The sequence below is a fragment of the Cajanus cajan genome, chromosome 9, assembly GCF_000230855.2.
Source record: "Cajanus cajan strain Asha chromosome 9, NIPB_CcT2T_4, whole genome shotgun sequence".
NCBI classification, from domain to species: domain Eukaryota; kingdom Viridiplantae; phylum Streptophyta; class Magnoliopsida; order Fabales; family Fabaceae; genus Cajanus; species Cajanus cajan.
In genome coordinates this window covers 33,002,447-33,019,068 of record NC_138525.1, presented here as the reverse complement: position 1 = coordinate 33,019,068, position 16,622 = coordinate 33,002,447, and the positions used below count along the sequence as shown (strand labels likewise).

At 29.9% G+C, this 16,622-nt stretch overlaps 1 protein-coding gene across 1 annotated transcript; it reads right to left on the bottom strand.

The window, feature by feature from the left end:
* Nucleotides 1-7,411: 7,411 nt before the first annotated feature.
* Nucleotides 7,412-9,448, bottom strand: GATA12 (GATA transcription factor 12). The gene is made up of 2 exons (XM_020352805.3): nucleotides 8,971-9,448; nucleotides 7,412-8,421 (listed from the first exon to the last, which is right to left on the bottom strand). The coding sequence occupies exons 1-2, from the start codon at nucleotides 9,259-9,261 to the stop codon at nucleotides 7,669-7,671; spliced, it is 1,044 nt and encodes a 347-aa protein (XP_020208394.1). The 5' UTR covers nucleotides 9,262-9,448; the 3' UTR covers nucleotides 7,412-7,668.
* Nucleotides 9,449-16,622: the final 7,174 nt, after the last annotated feature.

The window sequence follows — 16,622 nt, the reverse complement described above, 5'->3', positions numbered from 1 at the left end:
GGACATAAGAATATTTTTAGCATTTATTTCAGAGTCACTGAAATGTATCAGAGTGGCGCAGCGGAAACATGATGGTCTAAAGAGAAGTAGAGAAGTTGAATCAAGGTGTAGAAAGTAAGTTTAAATTTGGAGTGGATGGAGTGTTGAGATTTAAGGATGGGTTGTATATTCCAAATGTGCCAGAACTTAAGAGAGCAATCTTGGAAGAAGGTCATAAGAGCAGTCTTAGTATTCATCTAGGAGTTACTAAGATGTATCAATATGTTTTGGTGGCCTAAGATGACGGAGGAAGTGGAGGAATTTGTGTATGCTTGCTTAGTATGTTAGAAAGTTAAGGTAGAACACCAAAAAACTTTCAGATTTAATACAACCTTTAGACGTTCTAATTTGAAAATAAGATTCTGTATCTATAGATTTAGTTGTAGTTATGTATGATATTCTTAAGAAATTTGATCTTATTTGGATTAATGGATAGGCTTACCAGGTCTGCTCACCTTGAACTTATTAACATTAGACATTTCTTGGAGAGATTGATAGAGTTGTACATCAATAAGGAAATTTTGAAGAAAGTGCTACATGGGAGTTAGAAAGCAAGACGCGAGAAACTTATCTATTTTTGTTTTCAGGTAAATTTCGGGGACGAAATTTCTAAAAGGAGGGGAGAATTGTAACACCCCAATTTCCTTAAAAGGATATTCTTATTAGTAATGGCATTTTCGTAATTATTGATGGCATTTTCGTAATTTTAATAAAGGAATAAGGGTATTTCTGGGTGTCGGAACGGGCCGTTCCAAATGCAGAACGGGCCGTTCCAAAAGAAGGAATATGCTTGTTTTTGAAGACCCAGAACGGGCCTGGAACGGGCCGTTCTGGTATGGAGCACGGGCCGTTCTGGAAGCAGTACGGGGCGTTCTGCTGAGATTGAGAACGGGCCGTTCTGGTTTCAGAACGGGCCGTTCTGCTTTTTGGGAACGGGCGTTCCGATTTTGGAACGGGCCGTTCCAGTTGAGAAATTTGCCCACGTTTGAAGGATCCGGAACGGGCCGTTCCAAAATCAGTACGGGCCGTTCCGGGTGCGTCAGATTGCCTATAAATAGGGCCAAGGGGGGTGAAAAATTTATATTGAGCAAGAAGTGGTACTCTTAGAGAGAGAAAGAGGAGAGAGAGAGAGAGAGAGAGAGAGAGAGAGAGAGAGAAAGAAAGAAAGAAAGAGAGGGAAGAAAGAGAGGATCCAGAGGAGGAGACCCTGCCCAAGTTCCAACTCCGCCTATCCAGGTAAGGGGGGAGTGAGAACCTCGCTCAGGGGTGTGGGGATAATTGTTGGATAGTTGTTTGTCGGATTGGCCCCCAATCCTTTGTCGTTATTCTGTTTAATTTCTATTTACTCTACTTTGCTTTTTTGTTGGAGGTGCCGTTGTTCTGTCTAAATTTCTATTTACTCTACTTTGCTTTTTGTTGAAGGTGCCGTTGTTCTGTCCGATTTTCTATTTATTCTACTTTGTTTTTGTTGAAAGTGCCGTTGTTCTGTCTGATTTTCTATTTACTCTACCTTGTTCTTTGTTGAAAGTAATAAATGAATATGAAATTAATGTTAATAATAAATGAGTTTTAATATGAATAAGAATGCTCTCTGGATCTCTGTGAATACCTATGCGGACCTTAAGAGGAGTATTGATGACATGACCATGTGAAATATGGACAAATGACATGAGACCTAAGAATGGACTATTGAGACAAACTATGATTATGAGACTATGACAAATGAGGACATGATGTACTAAATGAAATTATGTAACAAGTTAAATATTGAGTCAATGAGATTATGATGGTATGACATGCATCATACGCATATATTATTCCAGGTGTGCCGTTGAGGCCGCATACCAGTGATGTAACTTGCTAACGAGGTGTACCTTCGGGTCACCAGCGATGTAACTTGCTAACCAGGTGTACCTTCGGGTCACCAGTGATGTAACCAGGTGTACCTTTGGGTCACCAGTGATGTAACCAGGTGTGCCTTAGGGTCACCAGTGATGATATGTGAAACTTCCTTATGGCGCCACATGCATGCATTTATAAGTCAAGATCATGACATCATTGCATGATAGATGAATATATATGTGATATTGTTGATGTATGTGTATTGTTTATAAGTGACTTATATTTGTTGTGTGTGTGGGTGCTATCTAGCCTTTATTTCTGCATCTGAAACTGAGTGAGATGTTTCTCACTCCCTTGTTGTTTTTGTATATGTTTTAAATTATGTTGCAGATGATCAGCATCATGGGGATGTTGGTGATGAGGCTTAAGGCTTCAGTGGGGCATGCTCTGATAGGATGTGACGTCGGGCATAGCTAGGTTTATTTTGGATGTTATTATATTAAAAAGCTTTAATTTTCTCTTCTTATGTAATTTTGAACGTTCCTGAGAAAAGACCAAAATGTACATCTTTATTATACTATTTTATTACATGATTTCAAAGTTATAAATTAATTCCTAACTAGGAGGCACTGGCACCTTTACTGGAGTTAATTTATATTTCCTTTATTATTATTTGTATATATATGATTTCTTGTTTTACACTAAATTGTATTGAAAATCTTAACTTCTTTTCTTTTATAATTTTTACACTGGAGTTATGATTTATGAGTTACAAATGTGAATCTTCTACCTTGTTATATTTGAAATATTTGTCAACTATGAAAGATTTTATTTACCCAAAAAGAAGAAAAGAAATATTTTATTGTTACATTTGTTGTATATTAATAATGGGGTAGAGGGTGTCACATACCATACCATATTGAAGCTTGAGAGAGACAACAAGAGATAAAATAAAAAGAGAAAATTGTTTTTGTATTATTATTCAACCCACATATTACAAAGTAGCGTTCTATTTATTAGACTAATAGTTTCTAATAGACGTGGTTAGATTAGCTTCTGACAAAAACTATAACAACCTAATATACTAAAGAAATTAGTTATACAACTTAAACAAATAGGTAAGTAATACTAGTGCAAATCTGAAAAGTAAACTAAGAATTACAATAAACTAAGAATTACAATTGAATATACCAAAAAAAATAATTGGAAGATAAGGAGTAAAGTTATACTCCAATATCACTTAAATGAGAAACCATAGAGATGTAACATTCTAGTTACTTAAGTGAGTAAAACTCAATATACACTCAAGGACATATAAAAGGTTCAAAAAGAAAAATGTGCTCATTATTCGCTAGAAAAAGAAAATTAAGCATTTTTGGGAGAAAGAACCACATAAAAGCCTTCATCGTGAACTCATTCAAATTCCTTATTCACACCTTCTAGTATTAGATTAGTCATGAGTGACTAATTCACTAGTGTTACAAATCAAAGATTTTTACTACATTAGTTAGGCAAATTAAATAATATTTTTACCACAGTAAAATATTTCTTTTAACTCAAGAATGTTAGATTCTCACATATCTAGATACCTTCATGAAACAATTTAGTGGGAAATATATATGTATAAATAACATTTTTAGCAAACTATGTTTGTTATAAGAATGCTATTTTTTAAATAATAAATCAAACTTAGACTAACATTCTCAATTTCAAATTCTCCAAAAAGTAAAAATATTTTAGTCACTAAATGTCCAATTAAAATATGTTATTTAGTTAATTGTTCTTTTCCCACTCTTAATGCTTATTTTAGATGGGACACCCATAAATATGAACCCATGAGATTAATTAATCATTGTTACGAAACACTTATGAAATCATATTTTGAAAAAATAACTCTAATAAAACTTATTAATTAGAAATGATGTAGATACTGCCCAATGACAAAATCTCACATCTTAATGTAAATAACTTAATTAACTTTGCTAAGAAATTGATATTTTAGTTAAAAGATTAATACTTTTACACTTAAGAAATTTGGACTAAAATACAATTAATTGTTGGATTAACAAGTTAATTTTTAATTGACAATTTGATGTTAAATATGAAAAATATTAATGAAATTAATACCCAACATTCTTTAAAATTGAATCAAAACTATTTTAAATCACTTTCTAAAATTAAAGTCACAAAAATACAATTTTTCTTTACCAAATCAACCAATATTTGCTTAATAATCAATCAACTTTAATTTATTTATTATTGCACAAGTTATTTTTGGATAAGATACATAAATTTTTATCCAATTTTACTATTTACGAATTTAGTACAATTTCCAAAAACTTCATAAATATTTTGCTCGATAAAACCGGCTTATAAATTACTTCAAAACTTATAATAACCAGAAAACATAAGTTATAAAAAAAAAATGAAAGCTTACAACCAAATTGATTGAATAAAAGTATATTGGAAAATAAACTGATTAATGAATTTATAAATTTAAAATGATATGTTTATTTGATAATAAGATTGAGAAAAATATATGATAAGCATAACTGTTTCTAAATTGAAAAGGAAGAGAAATTTATTTAAGAAATCAAGAAGAATAAAAAAATTAAGAGTTTATTAGTTATAAATAATTTTGATTAACTTATAAATAATTATAAGCTCCAAATGTAAACTTTTATATCATTTTTTTTAATTAAAATAAAATAGTTTAGAAAATTTCTCAAATATTATCCAGTACACTCTTAATTGTTTTATGATTAATAATATTAGGATTAATAAGCTTAAATTGATGTCTAAATTACGTAAGATTAAAAAATATTTAATCTCTTTAACCGTAACTTTTTTTTTTTAAATACCTTAACTTGGTATAGTGATCTATAAAATTTTTTTTAGAAAATATACAATAATAAAGAATTATAATTTACTCTAAAATAAATAGTAAAAGGAAAGAGAAAGAAACTTAATAATTTTTTTTTAATGTTTACTCATAATTAGAGAGACATTATTGTGGTCACCATGTACAAATAATATTATTACAATAAGTAAGTAATTTACATGTGGCAATTAAATGTGAAAATGTCATTAAAATAGCTAATTAAATTTTAAGATAATAATTTTTATTTAAAATAATACATATAAATTAAAGAAAACTAAATATTTGATAGAATCATCATTACCCCAAATTACATATAGCTCCACAATGAATATGGTCACTCTACAATCTTCCAATGCAAAATTAACACTTATCTAAAATCGACAAAGTATATATACTTACCACAATGGAAACAATTACATGTTTCATCTGTAATGAATTTGACAAGAATAAACATAGCTTACGTGATTATTTTAAGGTGTTATATAATCATTTGTACATCTTTTAACTTTCATGTGAAATTTGTGGTAAGACAAATTAAACAATATATTTGTTTTATGAGTTTTCGTGATTTTCTCAGTTATGATTAATGTATTTATCTTACTTGGAATGTGTTACTGTGCTACGTAATGAAGATATGTGTCATTTCAACAATTTATGATGAGTTTCATATGAGGAAGATCATTATATGTGAAAAGTTGGAGGTGGTGTGATTTGTAGTGTATAAGCTCTATGAGAAGCTAGGAATGCTAAGTTATTTAATAACACACAACTTCATTACTAAGTATTATATAGTTAGTAAAAATCAAAACACGAAGTTAGTTAAAAAGTGAGAAGAAAAAAATGTTTAGTTATTCAGTGGACTCCAGGGTTATTAATCCCCTTGACTGGTTTGGGTATGGTTGGTTTAAGGAAAGTGAGGAGGGTGAGATTTAATGAAGAAAACATGATGAGCGTGTTGGAAGGGGTCACATTTCTTGAAATGCATGAAATATACAATGCATGATGGAAGAAAGAATATTATTCATATTGTTGAGGCAAACTACTTTAAGAAATGTGTCATCTTTGTGTGACCAACATAAATATACCAAGATTGATGAAATTGATCGAGTTATTTTACACCAGTAGCTTTCGATGTTCATTCACCTTTTTTTAACATCTTTGTAGTTTTATTTTAAATGTATGTATGTAAAAATTTGCAAATACTTTTATCAATACACTTGGTATTACTTAACTTTATTATTAATAGTTTCTCATCGACTATTAAAGAAAAGAAAAAGCTTATTTTTGACTTTTATCCTTTGTTTATTACAGATGACAATTGAGGGCTAAAATTTCTTGATATGTTTTAGAGTATGTAAAGAATTTAAATTAGAAAGAAAACGGAAATGAAATTATTTTATTTTTAAATTAGGATATATATATATATATATATATATATATATATATATATATATGAAATAAGATATTAAGCCTATGTTAATATAGTGTTTTATTACTTTTCTTTTAATCATTTCTCTACAAAATAAATATGCTAAATTATTATATTTTTACAACTATTTTTTAACAAAAGTATTTAGGAATTTTTAAGAATATATTTTTAACCTCCTATCTCTTTTGATCTATTTTTTTTTATTTTTGTTTATAAATTAAGTTTCTTAATATGTAAAAATTATTAAAATAAAGTAACATAATATCACAATATAATTTATTTATCATAAATTTTAAATATAATTAAAAAATATATTTATATAAATTAAAATTACAAAATAATTTATATATTTAAAAGTATTTATTTTTATTACAAATATTCAATTATAAAAATGAAAATTTATCTCTTTAAGTTAAACACATTAAAATACATAATTTTGGTAAATTACATACAATCACTTTGTTATAGACTCACTTTAACGTGATGTTATTTTGGAATGAAGGGTGCAAATCTTTTGTACATGAACCTAATTCATCTAATATACAAAAGTTGATAAGTTAAGACTAATTTTCGATAACTAAATGTGTCTTTCAGTCAAATATCATTTTAAAATACAAGAATCAAATCTTAGGAGTACTAAGTTGACTATACATCACATGATAGATTTTATAATCACTTGACTACAAGACTTAATTGATGGATCTTCATAATACTATAGTCACAAAGAAATAGTATTTATTTAAAATAAATAAAAAAAAACTGATTTTGACTTTCTTTTTATGATGAATTTCAATAAATATTTCTCATAGATATGGGTCAAAGCAAAATTAATGAGTGCATTTAGTATTGTAACCGTGGCAAAACCTTGAAGTATCGATGTTTTATTTGAGTTAATCATCTATACATTGTTAATGTAAAGTTTTTTATATTGATAACCAATCATATTTTTTAATAATGACATATTAGTTACTTATTTAATAAAATAATAATAAAATAAATAACTTTAAAAGATATGATTAGTTGCCGGTTACACTAACAACATAAGGATGATTAACTTATTTTATTTTATTTTTCTCAAGTTGCACAAACTTTTTTACTGATCAAATCATTGTTTGCCCAATCACAGTTCAGATGAGAGACATGCACCTAATTAAAATGTAAAAGAGGAACTATCTAAAAATAATAAAAGCACTAAAGTTGAAATAATATATAACAAAATAGCAAAACATGAAAATGTTGAGTTTTGAGCATTTAACCTTTCTGGAGTACTCTACCAAAATATTAGAGTCATGAGCACGAGAGCAGTCTACATAAACTCAAAGAAAATGATGAGACAGGGAAAAACCATTCCCTAACAAAATTAGAATAATAATGAAAAAGAAACAATAACCAAGTACCCTCTCTAATGAACAAATAATAACTCCGCTACAAATTAAATTACCCAGGATCCACCGCAGCGGTCCTACTCTAGCACCTACTAGATCAGCTGCCGGAAATCGGGTCCCACGTGTTGGTGGATTAAGTATTCGTCACCGTTGGATACATCAAACATCATGTTCTGGTGATGGTGGTGAGGTAGGAACTGTTGCTGCTGGTGCTGGTGCTGGTGTTGCTGGGCCCGCACCATCTCCTTCTGCCTTCGCAGCTCCAGCACCTTTCGGTGCGAGTTCGAGTGCTTCGTCAGCACGAACGTCGGGCTCGCTGCGGGCCTGTACTCCGGCACCAGCCTCCCCGACTTGTACCTCACGCCGCAGGCGTTGCACAGTGTCTTCGGGCCCATGGGCCCGGTCCGCCACTGTGGGGTCTTGTCCGTGGCGCAGTGCAGGCACCTGCGCCCGTCTCCCCCGCTCCCGTCGCCGCTGTCCTTCTTCCTCGGGCTCGCCTTCGCGGGCTTTTTCGCGCTGACCGGGCCCGGCAGGCTCGAGGTGGGGCTGGGAGCCACCACCTCGGGCTCCGTGGACGACGTCGCGGGGGACAGCACCAGGAGGCGCGAGGCCCAGTTGCATGGGGGTCCGCGGGACCTCTTGCTCCGGGCCCTGGCTGGAACCGACACTTCAGAATTGAATATCGGGCTGTTCCTCGTGGGCTCCGAGTGGAACCCACGGGCCTCTGATGCGTCGTCGTTTGGCCCCTTCATGCCCGATATCAGCTGCAACTGCTGCAGGTCCTCGCTCGAAAACGATTCCTCCACGAAATTCGAAAGCCATTCTAGCTCCGCTATGTCATCATACTGCTTTCAATTTTCAATCATAAAACCATTAATAAAAATTAACCCATTTATTAATTACATAATATAGGCCTACTCTCATCCAAATCTTTTACTCATATGCATTAATTAATTTCTTGCATTGCCAATCGCCAATGCTTTCACGTGGCCTTAATTTAGCATTCATTTCGTTATTTACGCCGGCCAATAAATTTCAAAGCTTAGAGATATTGTAATAATTGAATGAATTATTATTGTAAGAAAAATGGTTACTGGACCGTGGAATGTGCATAGTTCTGTTAGCGGGATAAGAAGGACAAACTGAGTTTCATACGTTTTTACACGAGTCAGCTATATTAAGGGAAAGTGTAAAAGGTCAAAGTGGTGTTCACGTAATGGAAGGATGCACATTGCTCGTGTGAGGCTGTGAAATGTAATGATTTTGTGGAGGAGTAATAACTAATAACTAATTAATATTTTATTATAATAATAATAATAATAATAAAAAACAATAGTAGAAGTTGATCATATAATTAATAATAATAATAATATAATAAAATGTACGTAGTATACCGGAACGCAGAGGTCACCGGAGAAATTGGCGTTGGAGAGGTTGCGGGTGGCGGGGTTGGGATCGGAGAAGGAGGAGGAGTTGCAGCTTTCAACGGCGGTGACGGTGGAGGAGTCGGTGGAGTTAACGGGGACAGAGTCAAAGGTGGCGTCGGTGATGACAGCATCATCGTGGTTGGAGAAGTCGAAGAGGTCCTCGACGATGAATGGGTCGGAGGAGTTATTGGTCTTGTTGGTGTCGAAGGGGAATAAGTCTGGGTGAACGGTGCTGGGGGAGAACTTGGCTGAATCCATGGTAACAAAAAGAGTTATTTGTTCTTTTATTGTGTGTTTGAAGCTAAAATTTTAAGGTTCTAGGTTAGGAGGGATGAGCCAAGTGAAGAAAATTAGTGAGTGAGAAAGTATAGGAGTTTGAGGCAAAAAGTGAGAGAGCATGTGGTTTTGAGTGGAGACTGGGAGAGAGAGAAAAGGAGAAGGGGGTTTATTTGCGCTTGAAGGGGACAAGCGACACCTAAATTAAGGGACTTTTTTTTTCCTCGTTTTCCATTTCTCTTTTCTTTTTTTTAACCAAGGAGAAAAAAGTCTCCTGCCGCAAAAATAAAGTTAAAATATTAAAAAAATAAATAAACGCTTTAATTGAGTTAAAAGAATCGAAACAAATTTAAGATTCAAGTTACTTTCATGCCCTTTTTCTTTACGGGTTTTCTCCTCTTGTAATAAAAAAACAATTTTACAACTTTGTCCTAAGATTCAGACCATGTGCTAGAGTGGTCAAATATTTAAGTTTGATTAAGAAGAAAAGTATGTACGTTAATATATTGTACCAGAGAGATTTACAATTCAACTGAAATTATAATAATTTTAAATTCTTTTATCATATCTTTATATTAATTTTTTAAACTTATTTTGTTAGATAAATATTAAATACTTTTTTTAATATATTTTTATGATATTAAAAGCAATTTTTTTCATTTATTACATTTTTATAATGTAATAGAAAAAAATTTATGAGAAGATTATATAAATTTATTCTTGAAATCTAAAGGTTATTAGTTTAAATAGTTCATCAACAGTTGTATTTCTTAATGAATTGGTGGAAATTTGATCTCTATTTTAAATATAGAGTCATCATTGAACATACTAATTTATTTTATGAGAATCGATCCCGTAGAAAGAAATTACATTTTATCGGATAAAAAAACTTACGTTTTAAATAATATTAGTCTATTATTTTTACTTGAACAATAGAATCTCGCGGTTAGCAAATATTCAATTCTAAACTAATTGGAGTTTTAACATTTAGAGAATGTTTTGAAAAATTTATTTTTTACTTTTCAAAATAATATTAATTACTATCTTATCTTTACTTATAAGATTTTTCAACTAAATGACATTTTTAATAAAATTAGTTAATTTAATTAAGAGTATTAAAATTATCAATAAATTAAATTAAATTTTCAAAATTACTCATAACATCTCATAAATTAATTTTTTTTTCTCTTTCTATTTATCTATTTATGACCAAATTAATTAATATTTAGAAAGAAAATAATGACAAACTAGACAAGAGAGAAATTATGTGTTTATTTATTTTTTTCAATCTTAATAATAGAGACATTTTATCCATAATTTTCAAGTATTTATTTTTATTTGTATCTAAAATAACTGCTAATTAAATAAGGATAGCTTAGAGAAAATATAGAGTGACATAAAAAAGATAGTTTTAATTTTTTTCTTTATAAATTATATATTCAATTATCACAAATAAAATTGTATTTATTGAAAAAGTAAAATTATTTTAGTAAAAATAAAATTGTATCGAAAAGTAATAATAGATAAATGATAACAACACTCTCTTCCACACACTTTTTTTGAACATTCTTTTTAATTTGTATCGAATCTTATTTAATGACTTTCTTATTTTATACTATTCATTAAATTCTAACAAATAAAAAATGAATGTGTTAAGAAAAATGCATTAGAAAATATATTTTTAACACTCTTATATTATTGTTACTTTTGATTTACATTAAAAAAATTTAAACTACTTAAGAAATGATTTGTGCTTCCTATAATACAAACATTAATGTTAAGATTCCAAACTTGGGCATTTCCAAACTCATAGTACTGAGCAAGAACATGAGTTTGGTGTCACTGAAAACTAAAAATATTAGTGTGAATGGTTACATGCACTTCAATTATTTTGGCCATTTGCTTAAGATATTTGCACCTACTATAACTTAAGGTAGAAGCAACTTAGAACATCAATCTCTGATGCACGTGGTATGAGGAGAGTTGCCCAAATTAAACTAGAAAATGAAACAATGAGATGTACGCACGCAATGTAATCATTTTCTTGTTAATTGCTCAACACCTCAATGCAAGGTAGCACATCCAAGTATCAAAGCTTGGATTAGAATATCAAATTGGTCACGAAATTAAAAGGTGCAAGGGTAAAAATGATAAACACATTTCCATATTTCAAATTCAATATATAATATATTATAAGCATATTTTTTTTAATCCAGTGTTGGCATGAATTAAACATAGATAAAAGAATTTAAACCTGAGGAAGCGATGTATTTATCATCTTTTTCCCTTTGGTTTGATCTTTTTATGCAATTATCATCATCAATGTTTTAATTTTGTTTCACAAAAAAAAATGCTTAATTTAGATGAGTCTTAATTTCTATAACACTATTTCTATATTTTAGTAAGTTATTCCTAGAGCTCTTATTACTCAAGAGGATTTTTGAAAGGGATCGATGGATAGTTTACATATTTAATAATATTTTAATTAATTAATATTTTGGATGATATGGAGAGTAAAAGAAGAAAAGTGTGAATGTGATGTTATATAATTTCAATGTGCCTTCGAAATCGGTTATCACTTTTCACCTTACAAATTTATGAGCGAGTCAGCGGTTAAAATAATTTGATTTATAGTTCACCTTTTTAGGACTCATGTGAAACATAGGCAGTTACCACAAGTTAGACAAAACATATTGACCAAAATCACTTTAAAAAGAAAAGGACAACGTTTGAATTTAAAAATTGAAAAGAAATAAAATAACTTCACTTGTACACATATGATTTATGATCATGTTTTAATTTTTATGCTTGGAATTGATATATATATATATATATATATATATATATATATATATATATATATATATATATATATATATATATATATATATATACACTGTTGTTTATTAGTTTAATTAACAAGATTTTTTAATTTTATTATTTAAGAAAGATCCTGAATTCAAAGTCTAAAAAATAAAAACACTATTCTTTTAAATAAAAAATACATTATAAAAAATAGAAAAGAAATCTTACAAGAAATTTAACCTTTGGATTCATATGCTTACGTGTCTTGATTTGAATTAATTAGAGTTCAATGTGACTTTGAAAAATTAATCAATTTTATTAAATTAATAGATTAATCATTTTTATTAAATTAATAGATCTATTTGAAGTGATAGATAAATATATTAATAATAATAATAATAATAATAATAATAATAATAATAATAATAATAATCTCACACTCTATATAAAAGAATATTGTATATTCAAGCTCAAACTTTATCTACCTATGTTAGTATAACATTTATCTAATGAAAATTAAATTACTAGTTTAGATAATTGCATACTAGTTGTATAATACACACTAAACAATTTATTAATATAGAAAATTTAAACATTAAATATCATTAGCATAATGCATTATATTATTAGTTCATACTTTCAATCTTTCCATTGGCAATTTAATTTTCGTTTAGTGAATTTTCTTTATTTTTTATTTATAAGTTATATTAATAAAGTTAATCTTAACGAAGTATTTTATTTATTAACATAAAAAAATACTTTTATGAAAAATATACTTGAGAGAATATATATATATATATATATATATATATATATATATTAATTAGAATGACATATAAATAAATTACTAGAATTAGTTTAATAATAATGAAGTTCAGGTATTATTTTTTTATATATATAAATTGAAGTTTATGTAGTATAAGTCCTAACCTTATAACTGCTATTGTACATATAAAAGAAAATGGCATGTAAATTTAGTGATGCCAACTAATCCATTCATGTAGTTTATGATCTATTTGTCTATGTATTAAAAAAAAAATTCTTAAAAAATCGCTATTGTGTTTTTCATCAATATTTTACAGTCAAAATATAGAAGTTTATTCAAAAAAAATAAAAAAGTAGAATGTATAAAGTGTGTACAATAAATGCAAGCTGTGCAAAGGAGAAAATTATGTTTCATAATTAAAGTGCATATAGTAGCTTATCTTTTTTGCATTAGAAAATAAATTATAATTCCATTAGAACTCATTTAATATCATCCAAGCATTTTTATTATTTCTATTTTTTACACATATTAAGATTCATTATAATTTCATTTCATGATTTTGTTGAATAAAATATTACATGTACGTGAAGCTTTGTGTCTTACACTATAGATATATCGAGACCCTTTAAATTATACTTTTAAACAAAAAATGAAAAGCAACACGAGGCAACAAAATGTCAATAATCCTTTTTATTTTTAAAGAACAAAACATTTTTTTATTAAACTATACTCGATATAGTACAATATATATCCACATAAAGCATAAAAGATACAAAGATTATATGCTAATACAAACTACATGTTCTAAAAACACATTGTTAAATAAAAATCTTATCTTTGACATAACAGACGATCCTTTAAGTTTTACTGTTGATAAACAAAAGGATTTTCTTTAAGCAAAAGTTAGCAATCTATGAAAATATAGCAGATAAAAAAAATGTGAACATAATATATATCATTGGTAAGATGAAAGAAATCAATGAAGCATATAGTCCGTCTGACTTACATTAAATAAATAAGACTAACATTGCATTTGTTTTAATGTGTTATTCCATGATAGACCAAACAAAAAGGAACTTCGAAAGTCTCAAAGAGAATTAATGAGGAAAAATACAAAATCTTCGTGAGAAGCCAAAAACACAATCCTGAATATCACGAAAAAGAGACTAAAAAAGACTGCTTTACACTAGCCTTGTAGACACCTAATTTCATCCGGACTAGTAAATTGAGAAATAGACTTCTATTTTGTGAAGAAAAAGAGCTCCTAAGCATGGAAACAACATGACATGACATCAGAAGGCCTAAAGCCCAACAAAAGTTGACTTAGTAGCCCAAAACGGGCTATGTTCCCAATCCAGAACGGCCCGTTCCCAAACTAGAACGGGCTGTGAAGTTCGCAGAAATACACATAGAAGGGGGTTGAATATGTGTGTGTGAAAAAAGACATTTTAAAAATGTTTTTGCAAGGGACTTCTTCTTCATCTAAAAAAATAATATTATTGAATGCTAAACTGGAACTACGTAGGATTGGTTCAACAAAATACTTTTGTGTCTGCGAGTTTATCTTCTGCTTAGGGAAAATGCTTCTTAAATAAAAACTGTTCTTTAAGGTAATAAATTGAACAAGTGTGGTTTTCGTCTGAAGATATTTTTAATAGACGATAAGCATTAGACGAAGTTTTTAGTATATTAAATTAGCCAAATAAAAGTGTGTCTGAAACATTGAAAAATACTGCAAGTATTTTTATACTGGTTCGCTCAGACTGAGCTACGTTCAGTCTCCTTCAATTGAAGGTTTCCACTAGATATTCAATGAAGTACAAGTATTATTTGTTCGTCCTTTTTAGGCTTGTAGTGAGTATTATATACCACCCAGGTCACGACCACTCCTGGTTGGACAACTTCACTCATTGGCTCTAGTATTCTTTAAACTCTTCAGGTTAGTAGTGAGTATTATATGTTGGATCGAACGCTTACCACTAGGCCAAAAGCTATAGCTGATAGTCAGGGCGCAACTCTTTTTACGTAAGAGCGCAGCAGCCCAAGCGCCATGATTCGACAGTGACTTGGCCTACCTAGCCTCCGCCACGGGACAATTGATGCAACCCGCAACAATCTCCCCCTCAGCAATTGTCCCGCTGGGTATCGAACTCATGACCTTGGCTCTGATACCACTTGTTAGTCCCTTAGCCTCAATTAACTTAAGAGGGGGGGGGGGGGTGAATTAAGTTTTCTAAATTTCCTCTTATAAAAACTTTTCCAATTACTTTCTTATCAAATTTAATTCCTTAGATAAATTTAGATGTATAGAATGAATGATGATGCAAACTACACAATTACAATTAATAACAAGAAATTAAAAGTGTAGGGAAAGAAGAATTGCAAACTTGATTTTATACTGGTTCGGCCAATCCTGCCTACATCCAGTCCTCAAGTCTCCCACTTGAGATTTCCACTACTCTTGTAAACCTTACAAGAAATGAATCCTCCAACACCTCGGAACTCCCTTTCCTTGTGTTGAGATTCAAACACCAACAAGGAGAAAAATCCTTTCTCCTTTACAGATCCAAAGATCTTTTGAGTTTTACAGAATGACTCTCTTGAAGAGTGGATATTACACTTTTATGATCTTAAAGAACTCTTTAGAGATTTTGCAAATGACTTTGGCCAAGTAGATTTTTTAAATGATTTTCACAATAGAGTTCGTCACCTTTCTCTGAAAAATTATATGTATTTATAGACAATTGTTTCTTAGGTTATGTCTTTTCATGAAGAGTTGTAACTTTCTATAATTTTTCAGAAAATAGGCTCTGGTAATCGATTACAAGACTTGGTAATCGATTACAACGGTTAAAGTTCAAAATGATTGAAACGTTGTGTAATTTAAATTCAAATTTTGAAGTTTTATCTTCTAGTAATCGATTACAAGGGTCTGGTAATCGATTACCAGAACACATTTTGTATTCAGAATTTGAACTTTGAAATTTCCTGTTCTGGTAATGGATTACAAGGTCTGGTAATGGATTACTAGAACATATTTTTATTGTTTCAAAAACTTTTATGTAGAAAACTTCATCTCAATAATTTCTTTCACAAATCTCTTTCAAGAAATGATTTGAACTATTCTTTAAAGCTTTTGTTAAGTCTTTTGAAAACATTTTTACTTACTTTCAAAAGATTTAAAACTTGTTTAAATTTAAAGAGATTAATTTGAGATTTTTGAAAACTTATTCTCAAGGCCAAGCATACTTGCAATTTCAAAAGATTCTTTTACATACTTAGCTAAGTTGACAAGACTTATCTATGTACCAATTGAGATCTTGTTCTTGCATCAAATTGCTTTAGCTCAACCTTGATTCTTCTTCAATGCTTTATAATCACTTTGGCATCATCAAAACATTTGTGCATATTTTCTTCCACATTCTCCCCCTTTTTGATGATGACAATTCACTGAAAAGGGAAAGAAAATAAAACAATATATTTCGATCACTCCCCCTTAGTAAAGCATTGATTGAAGTTCCTTTTATTTTATAAAAGGAGTTGTACTTATGTTTTGAAAAAGATTGTAGAGATCAATGTTTATATTTTAAAACATAAGTGTCAAGTTGGGCATCAAGAATATTTTTGTCAAAATATATTAGTCAAACTTAGCCCAAAGTAATGTTAGAAAAAGAAAATAAACATTTTCTTTTCCTTTGCGGTCTTATCTCTCCCCCTTTGGCAACATCAAAAAACCAAGTAGAGTATTAAGAAAAATGTTTATCTTTGTCCT